General features: G+C 42.1%; 1 protein-coding gene across 1 annotated transcript; it reads right to left on the bottom strand.

Moving 5' to 3' along the window:
* Positions 1-248: 248 nt before the first annotated feature.
* Positions 249-5,603, bottom strand: commd2 (COMM domain containing 2). Its single transcript, XM_073844752.1, has 5 exons — positions 5,424-5,603; positions 4,852-4,929; positions 4,648-4,730; positions 4,365-4,538; positions 249-639 (listed from the first exon to the last, which is right to left on the bottom strand). Exons 1-5 carry the CDS (start codon positions 5,488-5,490, stop codon positions 442-444), a joined length of 600 nt encoding a protein of 199 aa, XP_073700853.1. The 5' UTR covers positions 5,491-5,603; the 3' UTR covers positions 249-441.
* Positions 5,604-14,468: the final 8,865 nt, after the last annotated feature.

The following is a 14,468-nucleotide window of genomic DNA, read 5'->3' as shown; positions in this document are numbered from 1 at the left end:
CTTTTAACATCTGAAGAACCTTTCTGTTTCACTAAAGGTTCTTCAGATTATAAAAAGGCAAGGAAGAGATGGTTCTTTAAAGAACTTTTGACTGAATGGTTCTTTGTGGAACCAAAAATGGTTCCTCTATGGCATGGCTGTGAAGAACCTTTTAAAGCAGCTTTATTTTTAAGAGTGCACTCTGCATTATTTACATTTTAGAAAAAGTGCAATCAACAGAACATGAAGGTAAGTAAATGATGACAGCATTTTCATTTTTGAGTGAACAATGTGTTTAATACAAAGCAAAGGCACCAGTTTATACTTATGGCACAAATGAAACAATTAAATCTGCATTGATTCCAGTCAAACATCGTTCCTGGTGGAGCGTCAATCAATCAAAGGAGCAGATTCATGGAAACAAATCATATCAAACAAGACGTTACAGGACTCTTCTGGTCTCTATTTGATGTTTCGGAGGATGCGGCGGCAGTGGTTGGTCTTGAGTTCGGCGAGCGCTCGTTCCAGCTCTTGAATGAGGTGCTGCAGTGTGGCGGGGTCTGTCTGCAGGACATGAGCGCTGCGCTTCGCACCATCCTCCAGGTGGAGCTTCAGGGTCACGGTGGGCTTCACCTGATGTCGAAGCGCCCGGCTGGCCAACTACAAACACAACAAACACATCGATCAGTCCCAAGATGTCAAAGATGTTCATGTCTTCAGTCGTAAAGAAGTTATATTTCAGGATTTCTCTCCATATAGTGGACTTCTATGGTGCCCAAGAGTTTGAACTTCCAAAATGCAGTTTAAATGCAGCTTTAAAGGACTCTAAACGATCCCAGCCCAGGAAGAAGGGTCTTATTTAGTGAATGGTTATTTTATAAACAAATTGACAATTTATATAATTTTTAACCTCAAATGCTCGTCTAGTCTCATCTCTACGATGCGCATGCGTAGTTTGTGTAATTTGGGTCAATACAGTTAGGGTATACTCCAACTTCAACTTCAAAATTGCGCTACATCGCTGTTTGACCTTTTTTGGTAAAGAACGTTTGATCTTCTTCGTATGTTCACTTTGTAAACACTGGGTTGGTAGTTCTGCAGCGATTTGAAGCTGCATTTCGGAAGTTCAAACTCGGGGGCACCATAGAAGTCCACTTTATGAAGAGAAATCCTGAAATGCTTTCCTCAAAAACCATAATTTCTTTAAATTTTCATTTGCTTTTTTAGAAAATAACCAATCGTTTCTCTGGATAAGACCCTTCTTCCTTGGCTGGGATTGTTTAGAGTCCTTTAAAGCTGCATTTTAACTGAATTTCGGAAGTTCAAACTCTTGGGCACCATAGAACTCCACTATATGGAGAGAAATCCTGAAATGATTTCCTCAAAAAACATCATTTCTTTAAATTGTCATTTGTTTTTTAGAAAATAACCAATCGTTTCGCTAGATAAGACCATTCTTCCTTGGCTGGGATCGTTTAGAGTCCTTTAAAGCTGCATTTAAACTGCATTTTGGAAGTTCAAACTCTTGGGCACCATAGAAGTCCACTTTATGAAGAGAAATCCTGAAATGCTTTCCTCAAAAACCATAATTTCTTTAAATTTTCATTTGCTTTTTTAGAAAATAACCAATCGTTTCTCTGGATAAGACCCTTCTTCCTTGGCTGGGATTGTTTAGAGTCCTTTAAAGCTGCATTTTAACTGAATTTCGGAAGTTCAAACTCTTGGGCACCATAGAACTCCACTATATGGAGAGAAATCCTGAAATGATTTCCTCAAAAAACATCATTTCTTTAAATTGTCATTTGTTTTTTAGAAAATAACCAATCGTTTCGCTAGATAAGACCCTTCTTCCTCGGCTGGGATCGTTTAGAGCCCTTTGAAGCTGCATTTAAACTGCATTTTGGAAGTTCAAACTCTTGGGCACCATAGAAGTCCACTTTATGAAGAGAAATCCTGAAATGATTTCCTCAAAAAACATCATTTCTTTAAATTGTCATTTGTTTTTTAGAAAATAACCAATCGTTTCTCTAGATGAGACCATTCTTCCTTGGCTGGGATCGTTTAGAGTCCTTTAAAGCTGCATTTAAACTGCATTTTGGAAGTTCAAACTCTTGGGCACCATAGAAGTCCACTTTATGAAGAGAAATCCTGAAATGCTTTCCTCAAAAACCATAATTTCTTTAAATTTTCATTTGCTTTTTTAGAAAATAACCAATCGTTTCTCTGGATAAGACCCTTCTTCCTTGGCTGGGATTGTTTAGAGTCCTTTAAAGCTGCATTTTAACTGAATTTCGGAAGTTCAAACTCTTGGGCACCATAGAACTCCACTATATGGAGAGAAATCCTGAAATGATTTCCTCAAAAAACATCATTTCTTTAAATTGTCATTTGTTTTTTAGAAAATAACCAATCGTTTCTCTAGATGAGACCATTCTTCCTCGGCTGGGATCATTTAGAGTCCTTTAAAGCTGCATTTAAACTGCATTTTGGAAGTTCAAACTCTTGGGCACCATAGAAGTCCACTTTATGAAGAGAAATCCTGAAATGCTTTCCTCAAAAACCATAATTTCTTTAAATTTTCATTTGCTTTTTTAGAAAATAACCAATCGTTTCTCTGGATAAGACCCTTCTTCCTTGGCTGGGATTGTTTAGAGTCCTTTGAAGCTGCATTTAAACTGCATTTTGGAAGTTCAAACTCTTGGGCACCATAGAAGTCCACTATATGGAGAGAAATCCTGAAATGTTTTCCACAAGAAACATATTTTTTTTTTTTTACGACTGAAGAAAGAAAGACATGAACATCTTGGATGACAAGGGGGTGAGTACATTATCTGTATTTTTTTTAATCAACTCTATAGCGCCAACACTAGTTAAAAAATTCAACATTTAAATAGTAATAACTCTTGAACCCCTAATTCTAGAAAAATTAAACTTAGTACACCTGATTACTCTCTTCATGCTGATCACATTCAATAGCTTACGTTAAGACGCCACCCGTTTTGAAAAGTACAGTATTTAGTTTATTTGCTACTCCTCCTTGAAAATGTATCCAATTCTTCCCAAAATGATCTTTGGACTGAGCTGCACATAAATGACTGAACATTTTTTTTTTTTTTTCAGATTTGTTCAAAAGTATAATGTCACAAAGTTGATGAGGTTGACCCATAATTGTTTCCGAGGCTAAATTTTGGCCAAATTTTGATAAATTGAAACGAAACTTGGTATGCTTCATCAACACCATGTTCTGAAGGTCCATGCCAAAGTTGGGAACAGTATTGGTCATGAGATATCAAAAATGCACATTTTTGCTTATAACTTTTGAACAGTGTCTGGATTCCTTTGGTCATGTTGAATGTAAGGATATCAATTTTGCCAGGATCGGCTGAACCATGTGTTCGCAATTTTTTAATATAATAAAATCCACTCTAATTTTGAATGAGCCTTTATCTTTAGATTTTGTCTTTTTTTACCCCCCCCCCCCCCCCCCAATATTTATATTTAGCTTTATTTCTATCATTTTATTTGTATTTTCTTTATTTTTATTATTTATTAAAGTTTTAGTTTTGTAATTCTAATAATACATTTTAGTTTTTAATTTGAGTTTTGACCCAATATTTATACATATATTTTCAACTCCATTTCACTCTTGCGTTCTTGTCATATTTTATTTAAATGGTAATATCATATTTTATTACCATTTTCTACACTGAAAACTCCTTTTACCATAGTGAATAAACTATGATAATCTAAGCACTTTTGAAGGTGTCTGAATAAATTTTGGTGTGACTATATACTATCAGAGCATGTATTAATATTTCACTTTGGCTTTATTTTAGGACTTTTAGCTTTCATTCTGATTTTAGTTTAAGTTTTTGTCATTTTTTGTGTACTTCATAGAAGTAATGTTAGTACTTAGTTTTAATTTCAATTAGTTGCAAGTCACTACTTTTATTTTTAATCTTTAATTTTAGTTTACGTTTTAGAAATTTTGTGTACTTTTGTCATTTTTATTAGTTTATACATTTAGCTTTTTTTTTATTTGTAGTTCTATTATATTATTAGAATTGTTAGTTCAACAATTCTAATTTTGAATTAGCTTTTATCTTTAGATTTTCAGTTTTTAAGTATTAGCAATTTTGTTGTGTACTTCAGTATTTTTTATTAGCTTACTTTTATTTATTTTTTCATTTCATTGCATTTTTTTTATTTTACCTTTATCTTTAAGTTTTAGTTTTGTAATTGTAATAATTGTACAATTTTGAAGTTTTTTTTAATAGTTTTAGTTAACAGTATCAATAACTGATGGTTATGTTTGTCTCATAGACGTGGTTTGGAGTGGGTTTGTAATCAGATTTCTTGTGTTTGCAACAAAAACTTAGTCTTACCTGAACATCGAGCCTCCACTCCAGGTTGTGATAACGAGGAAGGCTGGGAGCGAGTTTGCTGAGAATCTGTCGGATCTCCTTCCTGTTTTCTAAATACAGCTGGAGCAAAAGTTTATTGAGCTCCTCTGAGAATCCCAACACCAACACAGAGTCCTGGAAATCCACCTCTGAAATCTGCATGATTACACAAGAAATATAGTTAGAAAGTGATGCATCGTCACAGTTCATTGAAGAATAGATATATCAGATACTTTTGCAATTATCAGTGTTTGGTCAAACACACCATTAGTTTTGAGCTCTCTGTGAGAAGATACATCAGACCCTCCACACCATGCTGGACGCTCTCTGACGACACATTCAGCTTTCCTACAACATCACTCGACATCAATCTCCTTGCAAATTCTGCTCATAATATCTTTAAACTTGTCAGCTAGGTTAAATAACTATCAAATACTACTTTCGGTTAAAACTACACATCTGTACTCACGTGCAGCTCCCTCATATATTTTAGGGTTTGAGCCCTTTTTAAGAAACTCCACAGCGATTCTGCCAAATTCACCAACAACTGACAAACATAAAAGTACAATGATCATTTAAGATGCTTTATTATAGTGATTATGATTATGTTTATGTGTGAACAGTAAGTATTAGATCAGCTCTAAAACATTCTCTCATATAGAAAGAATGTATCTAGTAAATACAGTATATAGTACAAAAAAGTAAATAAAAAATAAAGTTTTGTTATGTATTCATGGAAATAAAGAACTTTTTTGCATTTTAAAAGCTAAATAACCAATAAATGTTATGTAAAATGAAAAAAGACGGTTAGAAACACAGATAATATAGAAGAAATATAGAAAGAAATACTCTGGCTGTTTAAATGCAAAAGCGTTTCGTTCTCAAATCATAAATAATACTGCAAGCATACTTTAAGCATTAAAAAAAGATATGTAAACGTTAATATTTTATATGAGGAACGTATTTATTACATAAAAGCAGATAAACACAAACACAGATGAACAATATCATGTGATGATCTGCTGTTTTTGTATCTCTTACCCGCAGGATCCACTTCCGACAAGAATCCTAAATGCTCCTTGTGCTCCTCGGATAAAACCAGCAGCATTTTCTGACGCTTTTAATATATCATCACACTAAATAAAGCATCAGGTTATATTGGTAAACTGAATGATGTTTAGTGAAGCTTCTCCTGTCTAACAGTCACATGATCAGCTGTGTGCGAACCGCAATACAGTCCGACTGAAACAAACCGCTGTAGTTCCACAACATCCACTGGCTGTCGCTACTTTTACAAAAGATCAGACTTTGTAGCCTACATATTGTGCATTTAAAATAATTAATGCATTTAGAGGTACAAAATACACGGGAAGATGACAAAGTGTATTTTAAGATATTAGGGATAGTTCACCAAAAAAAAAAAAAAGTAATTTACTCACCAACATGTTGTTCCAAATCTGTATAAATGTCATCATTCTAATGAAAACAAAATAAGTAATTTTAATAAATGTGGGCAACCCAGTTTGTGCCCAGCTGACTTTCACAGTAAGGAAAGATACACAAAGAAACACTACCATGCTGAAAAAAGCAATAGAAACGAAAAAAAAAAAAACACACACACACAAAAAAAAAGAAAAAAAACAGCATATGCTGGTTAGGTAGGTTTTGATGTTGGCATGCTGGTTTAAGTTGGTCCTTTGCTAGTTTAAGCTGGTCCTTTGCTGGTTTATGCTGGTCCTTGACCAGCAACATGACCAGCTAAGGACCAGCATAAAACCAGCAAAGGAAAAGCATACCCTGCTGAAAAAAAAAACAAAAAAAAAAAACAGCTTAAGCCTCTTAGCTGGTTTAAGGTAGAAGTAGTTGATTTTAGCTGGTTTTAGCTGGTTGTTCCAGCTGTTTTCCCAACCAGACCAGCTAAGGAAATGGACAAAACCCCTCTAAAAACAGCCTGCTGACCAGCTAAGGATAACCAGCTAAAACCAGCCTAAGATGATTGGCTGGTTTTAGCTGGTTTAAGCTGGAAGTAACTGGTTTTAGCTGGTCTCCCAGCATGTCTAGGCTGGTCAGGCTGGTTTTAGCTGGTTGTTCCAGCTGGTCTCCCAGCCTCACCATCTTAGACCAACCTGACCAGCTAAGGAAGTGGCCAAAACCACTCTAAAACCAGCCTGCTGACCAGCTAAGACCAGGCTGGATGACCAGCTAAAACCAGGCTAAGCTGGTTGGCTGGTTTAAGATGGAGGTAGCTGGTTTTAGCTGGTCTCCCAGAATCTCTAGGCTGGTCAGGCTGGTTTTAGTTGGTTGTTCCAGCTGGTCTCCCAGCCTGACCAGCTAAGACCAGCTAAGGAAATGGACAAAACCCCTCTAAAAACAGCCTGCTGACCAGCTAAGGCCAGGCTGGATGACCAGCTAAAACCAGCCTAAGATGATTGGCTGGTTTTAGCTGGTTTAAGCTGGAAGTAACTGGTTTTAGCTGGTCTCCCAGCATGTCTAGGCTGGTCAGGCTGGTTTTAGCTGGTTGTTCCAGCTGGTCTCCCAGCCTAACCAGCTAAGACCAGCCTGACTAGATAAGGAAGTGGCCAAAACCACTCTAAAACCAGCCTGCTGACCAGCTAAGACCAGGCTGGATGACCTGCTAAAACCAGGCTAAGCTGGTTGGCTGATTTAAGCTGGAGGTAGCTGGTTTTAGCTGGTCACCCAGCCTGACTAGCTAAGGAAGTGGCCAAAACCGCTCTAAAACCAGCCTGCTAACCAGCTAAGACCAGGCTAGATGACCAGCTAAAACCAGCTACCTCCAGCTTAAACCAGCCAACCAGTTTTAGCTGGTTGTTCCAGCTGGTCTCCCAGCCTGACCAGCTAAGGAAGTGGCCAAACCAACTCTAAAACCAGCCTGCTGACCAGCTAAGACCAGGCTGGATGACCAGCTAAAACAAGGCTAAGCTGGTTGGCTGGTTTAAGCTAGAGGTAGCTGGTCTCCCAGAATCTCTAGGCTGGTCAGGCTGGTTTTAGTTGGTTGTTCCAGCTGGTCTCCCAGCCTGACCAGCTAAGACCAGCCAGAACAGCTAAGAAAGTGGCCAAAACCCCTCTAAAACCAGCCTGCTGACCAGCTAAGACCAGGCTGGATGACCAGCTAAAACCAGCCTAAGCTGGTTGGCTGGTTTAAGATGGAGGTAGCTGGTTTTAGCTGGTCTCCCAGCCTCTCTAGGCTGGTCAGGCTGGTTTTAGTTGGTTGTTCCAGCTGGTCTCCCAGCTTGACCAGCTAAGACCAGCCTGACCAGCTAAGAAAGTGGCCAAAACCACTCTAAAACCAGCCTGCTGACCAGCTAAGACCACCTAAAACCAGCCAACCAGTTTAGGCTGGTTTTAGCTGTTTTTTAGCAGAGTAAACCAGCTAAAACCAGCATCCCAGCATCAAAACCTTTTCAACAGGGAGAAATTGGTTATAATAGTAATCGGCCACCTTTTATTGGTGGCTTGTTAAAACCGCAAATCCGAATGGTATACTGTATGTCCCAAAACACACAATAGGAAGCCATTTTAACAGTTTTAATGGTTAAAAGTTGATGGTTTGTAATGTTTGTAATGGTATTTGTAGTGGAAACTATTAGAATTTCTGTAATGGTTTCTGTGGCTTTTTTCAACAGCGTAGGCCTATTTTCGGTTACTGTGTTTGGTTCAGCTGTTCAGTACACTCCCGATAGCACATGTCAATTGTGCCGCACGAGTCACGAAAAGTGAAGCCAAAAGTTTTCGATCGCCCCCCAGTGGCTGGCTGCAGTATAGGTCATAAACCCCGCCCTCTCCATGTAATCTAATGGGAAGTGAGCCAAACTAAACAATCGAATTACACTTCATATATTTTTTTCCAAAGATGGTTTCCATCGTGTGAGGTAGTTCTTATAATGCTTATTCATGTTCAGTTGCTTTTAGGTAGTTATTTAATGCTATAAAAAGGGGTGTGGTGTCATGATTGTGATCTTGCGATTGGGTCTGCGGGAGTTTGGGCAGGACTTTGATACCGCAGCTCCGCCTCATGACACTACTGCGCAGACTCTGGCTCCAAACGAATCTCTACTGCGCAGACTCTGGCTCCAAACGAATCTCTACTGCGCAGACTCTGGCTCCAAATGAATCTCTACTGCGCAGACTCTGGCTCCAAACGAATCTCTACTGCGCAGACTCTGGCTCCAAACGAATCTCTACTGCGCAGAATCTGGCTCCAAACGAATCTCTACTGCGCAGACTCTGGCTCCAAACGAATCTCTACTGCGCAGACTCTGGCTCCAAACGAATCTCTACTGCGCAGACTCTGGCTCCAAACGAATCTCTACTGCGCAGAATCTGGCTCCAAACGAATCTCTACTGCGCAGACTCTGGCTCCAAACGAATCTCTACTGCGCAGAATCTGGCTCCAAACGAATCTCTACTGCGCAGACTCTGGCTCCAAACGAATCTCTACTGCGCAGACTCTGGCTCCAAACGAATCTCTACTGCGCAGAATCTGGCTCCAAACGAATCTCTACTGCGCAGACTCTGGCTCCAAACGAATCTCTACTGCGCAGAATCTGGCTCCAAACGAATCTCTACTGCGCAGACTCTGGCTCCAAACGAATCTCTACTGCGCAGAATCTGGCTCCAAAAGAATCTCTACTGCGCAGAATCTGGCTCCAAACGAATCTCTACTGCGCAGAATCTGGCTCCAAATGAATCTCTACTGCGCAGACTCTGGCTCCAAACGAATCTCTACTGCGCAGACTCTGGCTCCAAACGAACCTCTACTGCGCAGAATCTGGCTCCAAATTACGTCATTTCCCCCAAGATGGCAGCGGCCATATTGAGACGCATTGGCTTCACTTTTCTATAGTGAAATGAAGCAGAGGTGCGTCGTCCATCTTTTTTTACAGTCTATTGCACACGTACATCTTGGAGACGTCTATTTCACATCTGCATTTACATCTGCACAATGTAGTTTTCTCATCTGCAATACGTCTATTGGACATTTCAAATAGATGTCTATTAGATCTCTTTAAGATGTTTCTGAATTAGCATGTGCAAAACTGACATCTATGCAATGGCCTACAGATACTAGTGGCGAACAAGTGTTTTACGTCATATTTGTACAATGACTGGAATGCTGTCTTGACCAGTCTATTTTTTACTACTATTTCATAATGTCTATTTATTGGTGGTGAAACTAAATTCCGGACAGCTAAAGACATCATAGAGACAGAATCTGGACATTAACATGTTTTTGAAACTCTGGACAAGTTGCCTCTGACTTCATTGTGTAATCTGTTTTGTAAGGCTTGTCAGAGCAGGTTTAAAGGGTCATCTCACAGAATGCTTTGGATGCTGCGTCTGGCTAGTGTCTGTGCTAGCGCTAGCTGCTGCAGACATGGCTTCTCAGTGAAAGAACAGTGAGGGGAAAACAAAAGATAAAAATGTGTTAACTTAAGTCACCAGCAGCATGAAACTGAACAGCAAAAATAACTAGATAAATACATTTGTCAAGACAAACTTTGAGTTGGCTTGAGAAAGCCTGGTCAGAAAGTGTGAAAAAGTTTTTAAAGTTTTAGAAATTGTAGAAAATTTTATGGTTTTCAATCCAAAAAACCCATTGAAGTTTAAAGTAGTTTTAAAGCTTAAAGCTTAAATGTTTTGAAGGCAATAGAGTCGACATACAATAATTGATGGATAAAGGGATAGATAGCATGTTTTAGCATGTTGCTAGCATGTTTCTAACTTATTAAGAATATTACTATTGTCAGAATCATGTCTGTGTATTGTCCTGTTCTGTCATGTTTTCCTAGTGTTTTTTCCCCTATGTTTCTAGTTCAATTGGTTTAGTCTGTTCTCCCCCTTTTGGTTTAGTCCTTTTGGTTTAGTCTATGCCCATATTTGTATTTCCCCCTCGTCATCCTATTATCTCGTTTGTGACCACGCCTTGTCTTTTGTGTATTTAAGAGTCTGTGTGTGCACTCCCCATTTGTCCGTCAATGATTTCTGTTACTGCTGTTTGCCTGGTTTCATGTGCTTCTTATGCTCCCGGTTTTTGTTTGTTTATGTTAGTTTCAGTGTTTCATTTAATAAACTGTTTACGTTTCATTTACTCCGGTTCTCCTCATCATTCTACACTCCTCAACCCCGCCTGGATCGTGACAGATTGACGGACCAAAACAGAAGATGAGTCGGGCTGAGGCAGCTTTGAGACTGCGGCAAGGTGGCCGTGAGTTGGAACGATATGTGGAGGATTTCATCGAGCTCTCCCATCAGGTAGGCTGGCACGAGGCTGCTCTTGGTGCTGTGTTTGTTTTGGGGCTGGATGATGAGACCATTCGCTGCGATCTTCCCTCTTGTAATTTCCCCTTGATCGAGCTAATAAACCTGATTCTCTATTTGAATGGATCTGATTTTGAAGTCGAAGAATTTCCAAATTCTGGTCGGTCTCATCTTCCGGTCCGAGAACCTCCACATACCGCTCCAACGGATCGGACCGCCAGCCCAGTCTCCTATCCCCAGTCGTCCTCCAAAGCTCCGCTGCTGTCCTCAGCCCGATGCGGCCGGCCTCCTCCCCGCGCTCTCATCTACCGGCCTCCGCCCAGCGCTCTAGTCTGCCGGCGGCCACGCCAGCTCACAAGATGGCTGCCACGCCAGCTCACAAGATGGCTACCATGCCGGAATCTGCACGCAAGATGGCTGCCACGCATGAGTCTGCGTGCAAGATGGCTGCCACACATGAGTCTGCACGCAAGATGGCTGCCACACATGAGTCTGCACGCAAAATGGCTGCCACACAGGAGTCTGCCCGCAAGATGGCCACCGTTCCTGAGTCCTCGGCCAAGATGGCCACCAAGCCTGAATCCCCGGCCAAGATGGCCGCCGTTCCAGAGTTCCCGGCCAAGATGGCCGTCGTTCCTGAACCCTCGGCCAAGATGGCCGCCAAACCTGAGTTCCCGGTCAAGATGGCCGTCGTTCCTGAACCCTCAGCCAAGATGGCCGCCAAACCTGAGTTCCCGGTCAAGATGGCCGCCAAGCCTGAGTTCCCGGCCAAGATGGCCGTCATTCCTGAACCCTCGGCCAAGATGGCCGCCAAACCTGAGTTCCCGGTCAAGATGGCCGCCGTTCCAGAGTTCCCGGCCAAGATGGCCGCCGTTGCTGAGTTCCCGGTCAAGATGGCCGTCGTTCCTGACCCTCGGCCAAGATGGCCGCCAAACCTGAGTTCCCGGTCAAGATGGCCGCCGTTACTGAGTTCACGGCCAAGATGGCCACCAAGCCTGAATCCCCGGCCAAGATGGCCGACGTTCCAGAGTTCCCGGCCAAGATGGCCGTCGTTCCTGAACCCTCGGCCAAGATGGCCGCCAAACCTAAGTTCCCGGTCAAGATGGCCGTCGTTCCTGAACCCTCAGCCAAGATGGCCGCCAAACCTGAGTTCCCGGTCAAGATGGCCGCCGTTACTGAGTTCACGGCCAAGATGGCCACCAAGCCTGAATCCCCGGCCAAGATGGCCGCCGTTCCAGAGTTCCCGGCCAAGATGGCCGCCGTTGCTGAGTTCCCGGTCAAGATGGCCGTCGTTCCTGACCCTCGGCCAAGATGGCCGCCAAACCTGAGTTCCCGGTCAAGATGGCCGCCGTTACTGAGTTCACGGCCAAGATGGCCACCAAGCCTGAGTCTGCACCCAAGATGGCTACCGCCAAGTCAGAGTCTTCGCTGGTTCCGCCCAGCCTTCCAGTGACTGCGCCGCCAGAGCACCCTCCAGTGACTGCGCCGTCCAGAGCCCGCTCTTCAAGAGCGCCCTCCAGAGCCCGCTCCTCAAGAGCGCCCTCCAGAGCCCGCTCCTCAAGAGCGCCCTCCAGAGCCGACACCTTCTTCTGCGTGCCCTCCTGAGCCGGAGCTCTCTCCTGCGCGCCCTCCAGAGCCGGAGCTGTCTCCAGCGCGCCCTCCTGAGCCGGAGCTCTCTCCTGCGCGCCCTCCAGAGCCGGAGCTGTCTCCAGCGCGCCCTCCTGAGTCGGAGCTCTCTCCTGCACGCCCTTCCGTGCTCTCCTGTGTGGACTATACCCTAGGTTCCCCCAAGAAAATTTGGGGGGGGGGGGGCTACTCCCCTGATCGGCCATGGCCACCTGGACTGTTTACTCGGCCATGGCCACCTGAACTGTTTACCCGGCCATGGCCACCTGGACTGTTTACTCGGCCATGGCTTCCTGAGCCTCCAGATCCGCCATGGCCTCCTGAACTATTGTCCCGGCCATGGCTTCCTGAGCCTCCAGATCCGCCATGGCCTCCTGAACTATTGTCCCCGCCATGGCTGCCTGAGCCGCCAGATCCACCATGGCCACCTGGACTGTTTACCCGGCCATGGTTTCCTGAACCCCCAGACCCGCCATGACCACCTGAGATCCCTGATCCGCCCTGGAGACCACCTCTATATCCCGTGTCCTCCTAGCGGTCTCCAGGGCGCCCACCCTCCCTCCCCTTTGGATGTTATTAGGCGCGGGACGCGCCTTCGGGGGAGGGGGGGTAATGTCAGAATCATGTCTGTGTATTGTCCTGTTCTGTCATGTTTTCCTAGTGTTTTTTCCCCTATGTTTCTAGTTCAATTGGTTTAGTCTGTTCTCCCCCTTTTGGTTTAGTCCTTTTGGTTTAGTCTATGCCCATATTTGTATTTCCCCCTCGTCATCCTATTATCTCGTTTTTGACCACGCCTTGTCTTTTGTGTATTTAAGAGTCTGTGTGTGCACTCCCCATTTGTCCGTCAATGATTTCTGTTACTGCTGTTTGCCTGGTTTCATGTGCTTCTTATGCTCCCGGTTTTTGTTTGTTTATGTTAGTTTCAGTGTTTCATTTAATAAACTGTTTACGTTTCATTTACTCCGGTTCTCCTCATCATTCTACACTCCTCAACCCCGCCTGGATCGTGACAACTATCTTGTAGCTAGCATGATTAAGAATTACTAGCATGTTACAAGTTACTAGCATGATTAGCATGTTAACATCATTAACATGTTGCTAGCATGTTTCTAGCATGATTAACAAAGCTATTAGCATGTTTATAACATGATTAGCCTGTTATTAGCATGTTGCTAGCATGGTTAGAATTATGCTAGCATGATGTTAGCATTAGTAGCCTGTTGTTAGCATGATTATCAAGTTACTACCATGTTTCTAGCAAGATTAGCATGTCACTAACATGATTCTAGTTGCTAGGCTTGGTTAGATATATAGATCATCATTAGCATGTTGCTAACATGATTAGAATGTTGCTAGCATGATGTTAGAATTACTAGCATGATTAACAAGTTACTAGAATGATTAACATGTTGTTAGGATGTTTCTAGCATGATTAGCAAGTTACTAGCATGTTACTAGCATGATTAACATGTTGTTAGCATTTTTAACATGATTAGCATGATTAGAATGTTGCTAGCATGATGTTAGCGTTACTAGCATGATTAACAAGTTACTAGAATGATTAACATGTTGTTAGCACGTTTAGCATGATTAGCAAGTTATTAGCATGTTACTAGCATGATTAGCATGTTGTTCACATTTTTAACATGATTAGCATGATTAGAATGTCGCTAGCATGATGTTAGCATTAGTAGCCTGTTGTTAGCATGATTAGCGAGTTACAAGTATGTTTCTAGCATGATTAGCATGTTGTTAACATGGTTAGAATGATGCTAGCATGATGTTAGCATTAGTAGTCTGGTGTTACCATGATAGGTTACTACCCATGTTTCTTGCATGATTAGCATATTACTAACATGATTCTAGTTGCTAGGCTTGGTTAGATATATAGATCATCATTAGCATGTTGCTAGCATGTTTCTAACATGGTTAACATGTTAGTAACGTGTAGCTAGCATTAGAATGTTGCTAGCATGATGTTAGCATTACTAGCATGATTAACAAGTTACTAGCATGATTAACATCTTGTTAACATGTTTCTAGCCTGAATAACATGTTGTTAGCATGTTTCTAGCATGATTAGCATGTTGTTAGCATGTTTCTAACATGATTAGAATGTCGCTAGCATGATGTTAGCATTAGCATTCTGTTGTTAACATAACTTACAAGTTACAAACATGT

The sequence above is a fragment of the Garra rufa genome, chromosome 7 (assembly GCF_049309525.1).
Source record: "Garra rufa chromosome 7, GarRuf1.0, whole genome shotgun sequence".
Classification (NCBI taxonomy): Eukaryota; Metazoa; Chordata; class Actinopteri; order Cypriniformes; family Cyprinidae; genus Garra; species Garra rufa.
This window is presented reverse-complemented; position numbering and strand designations above follow the sequence as displayed.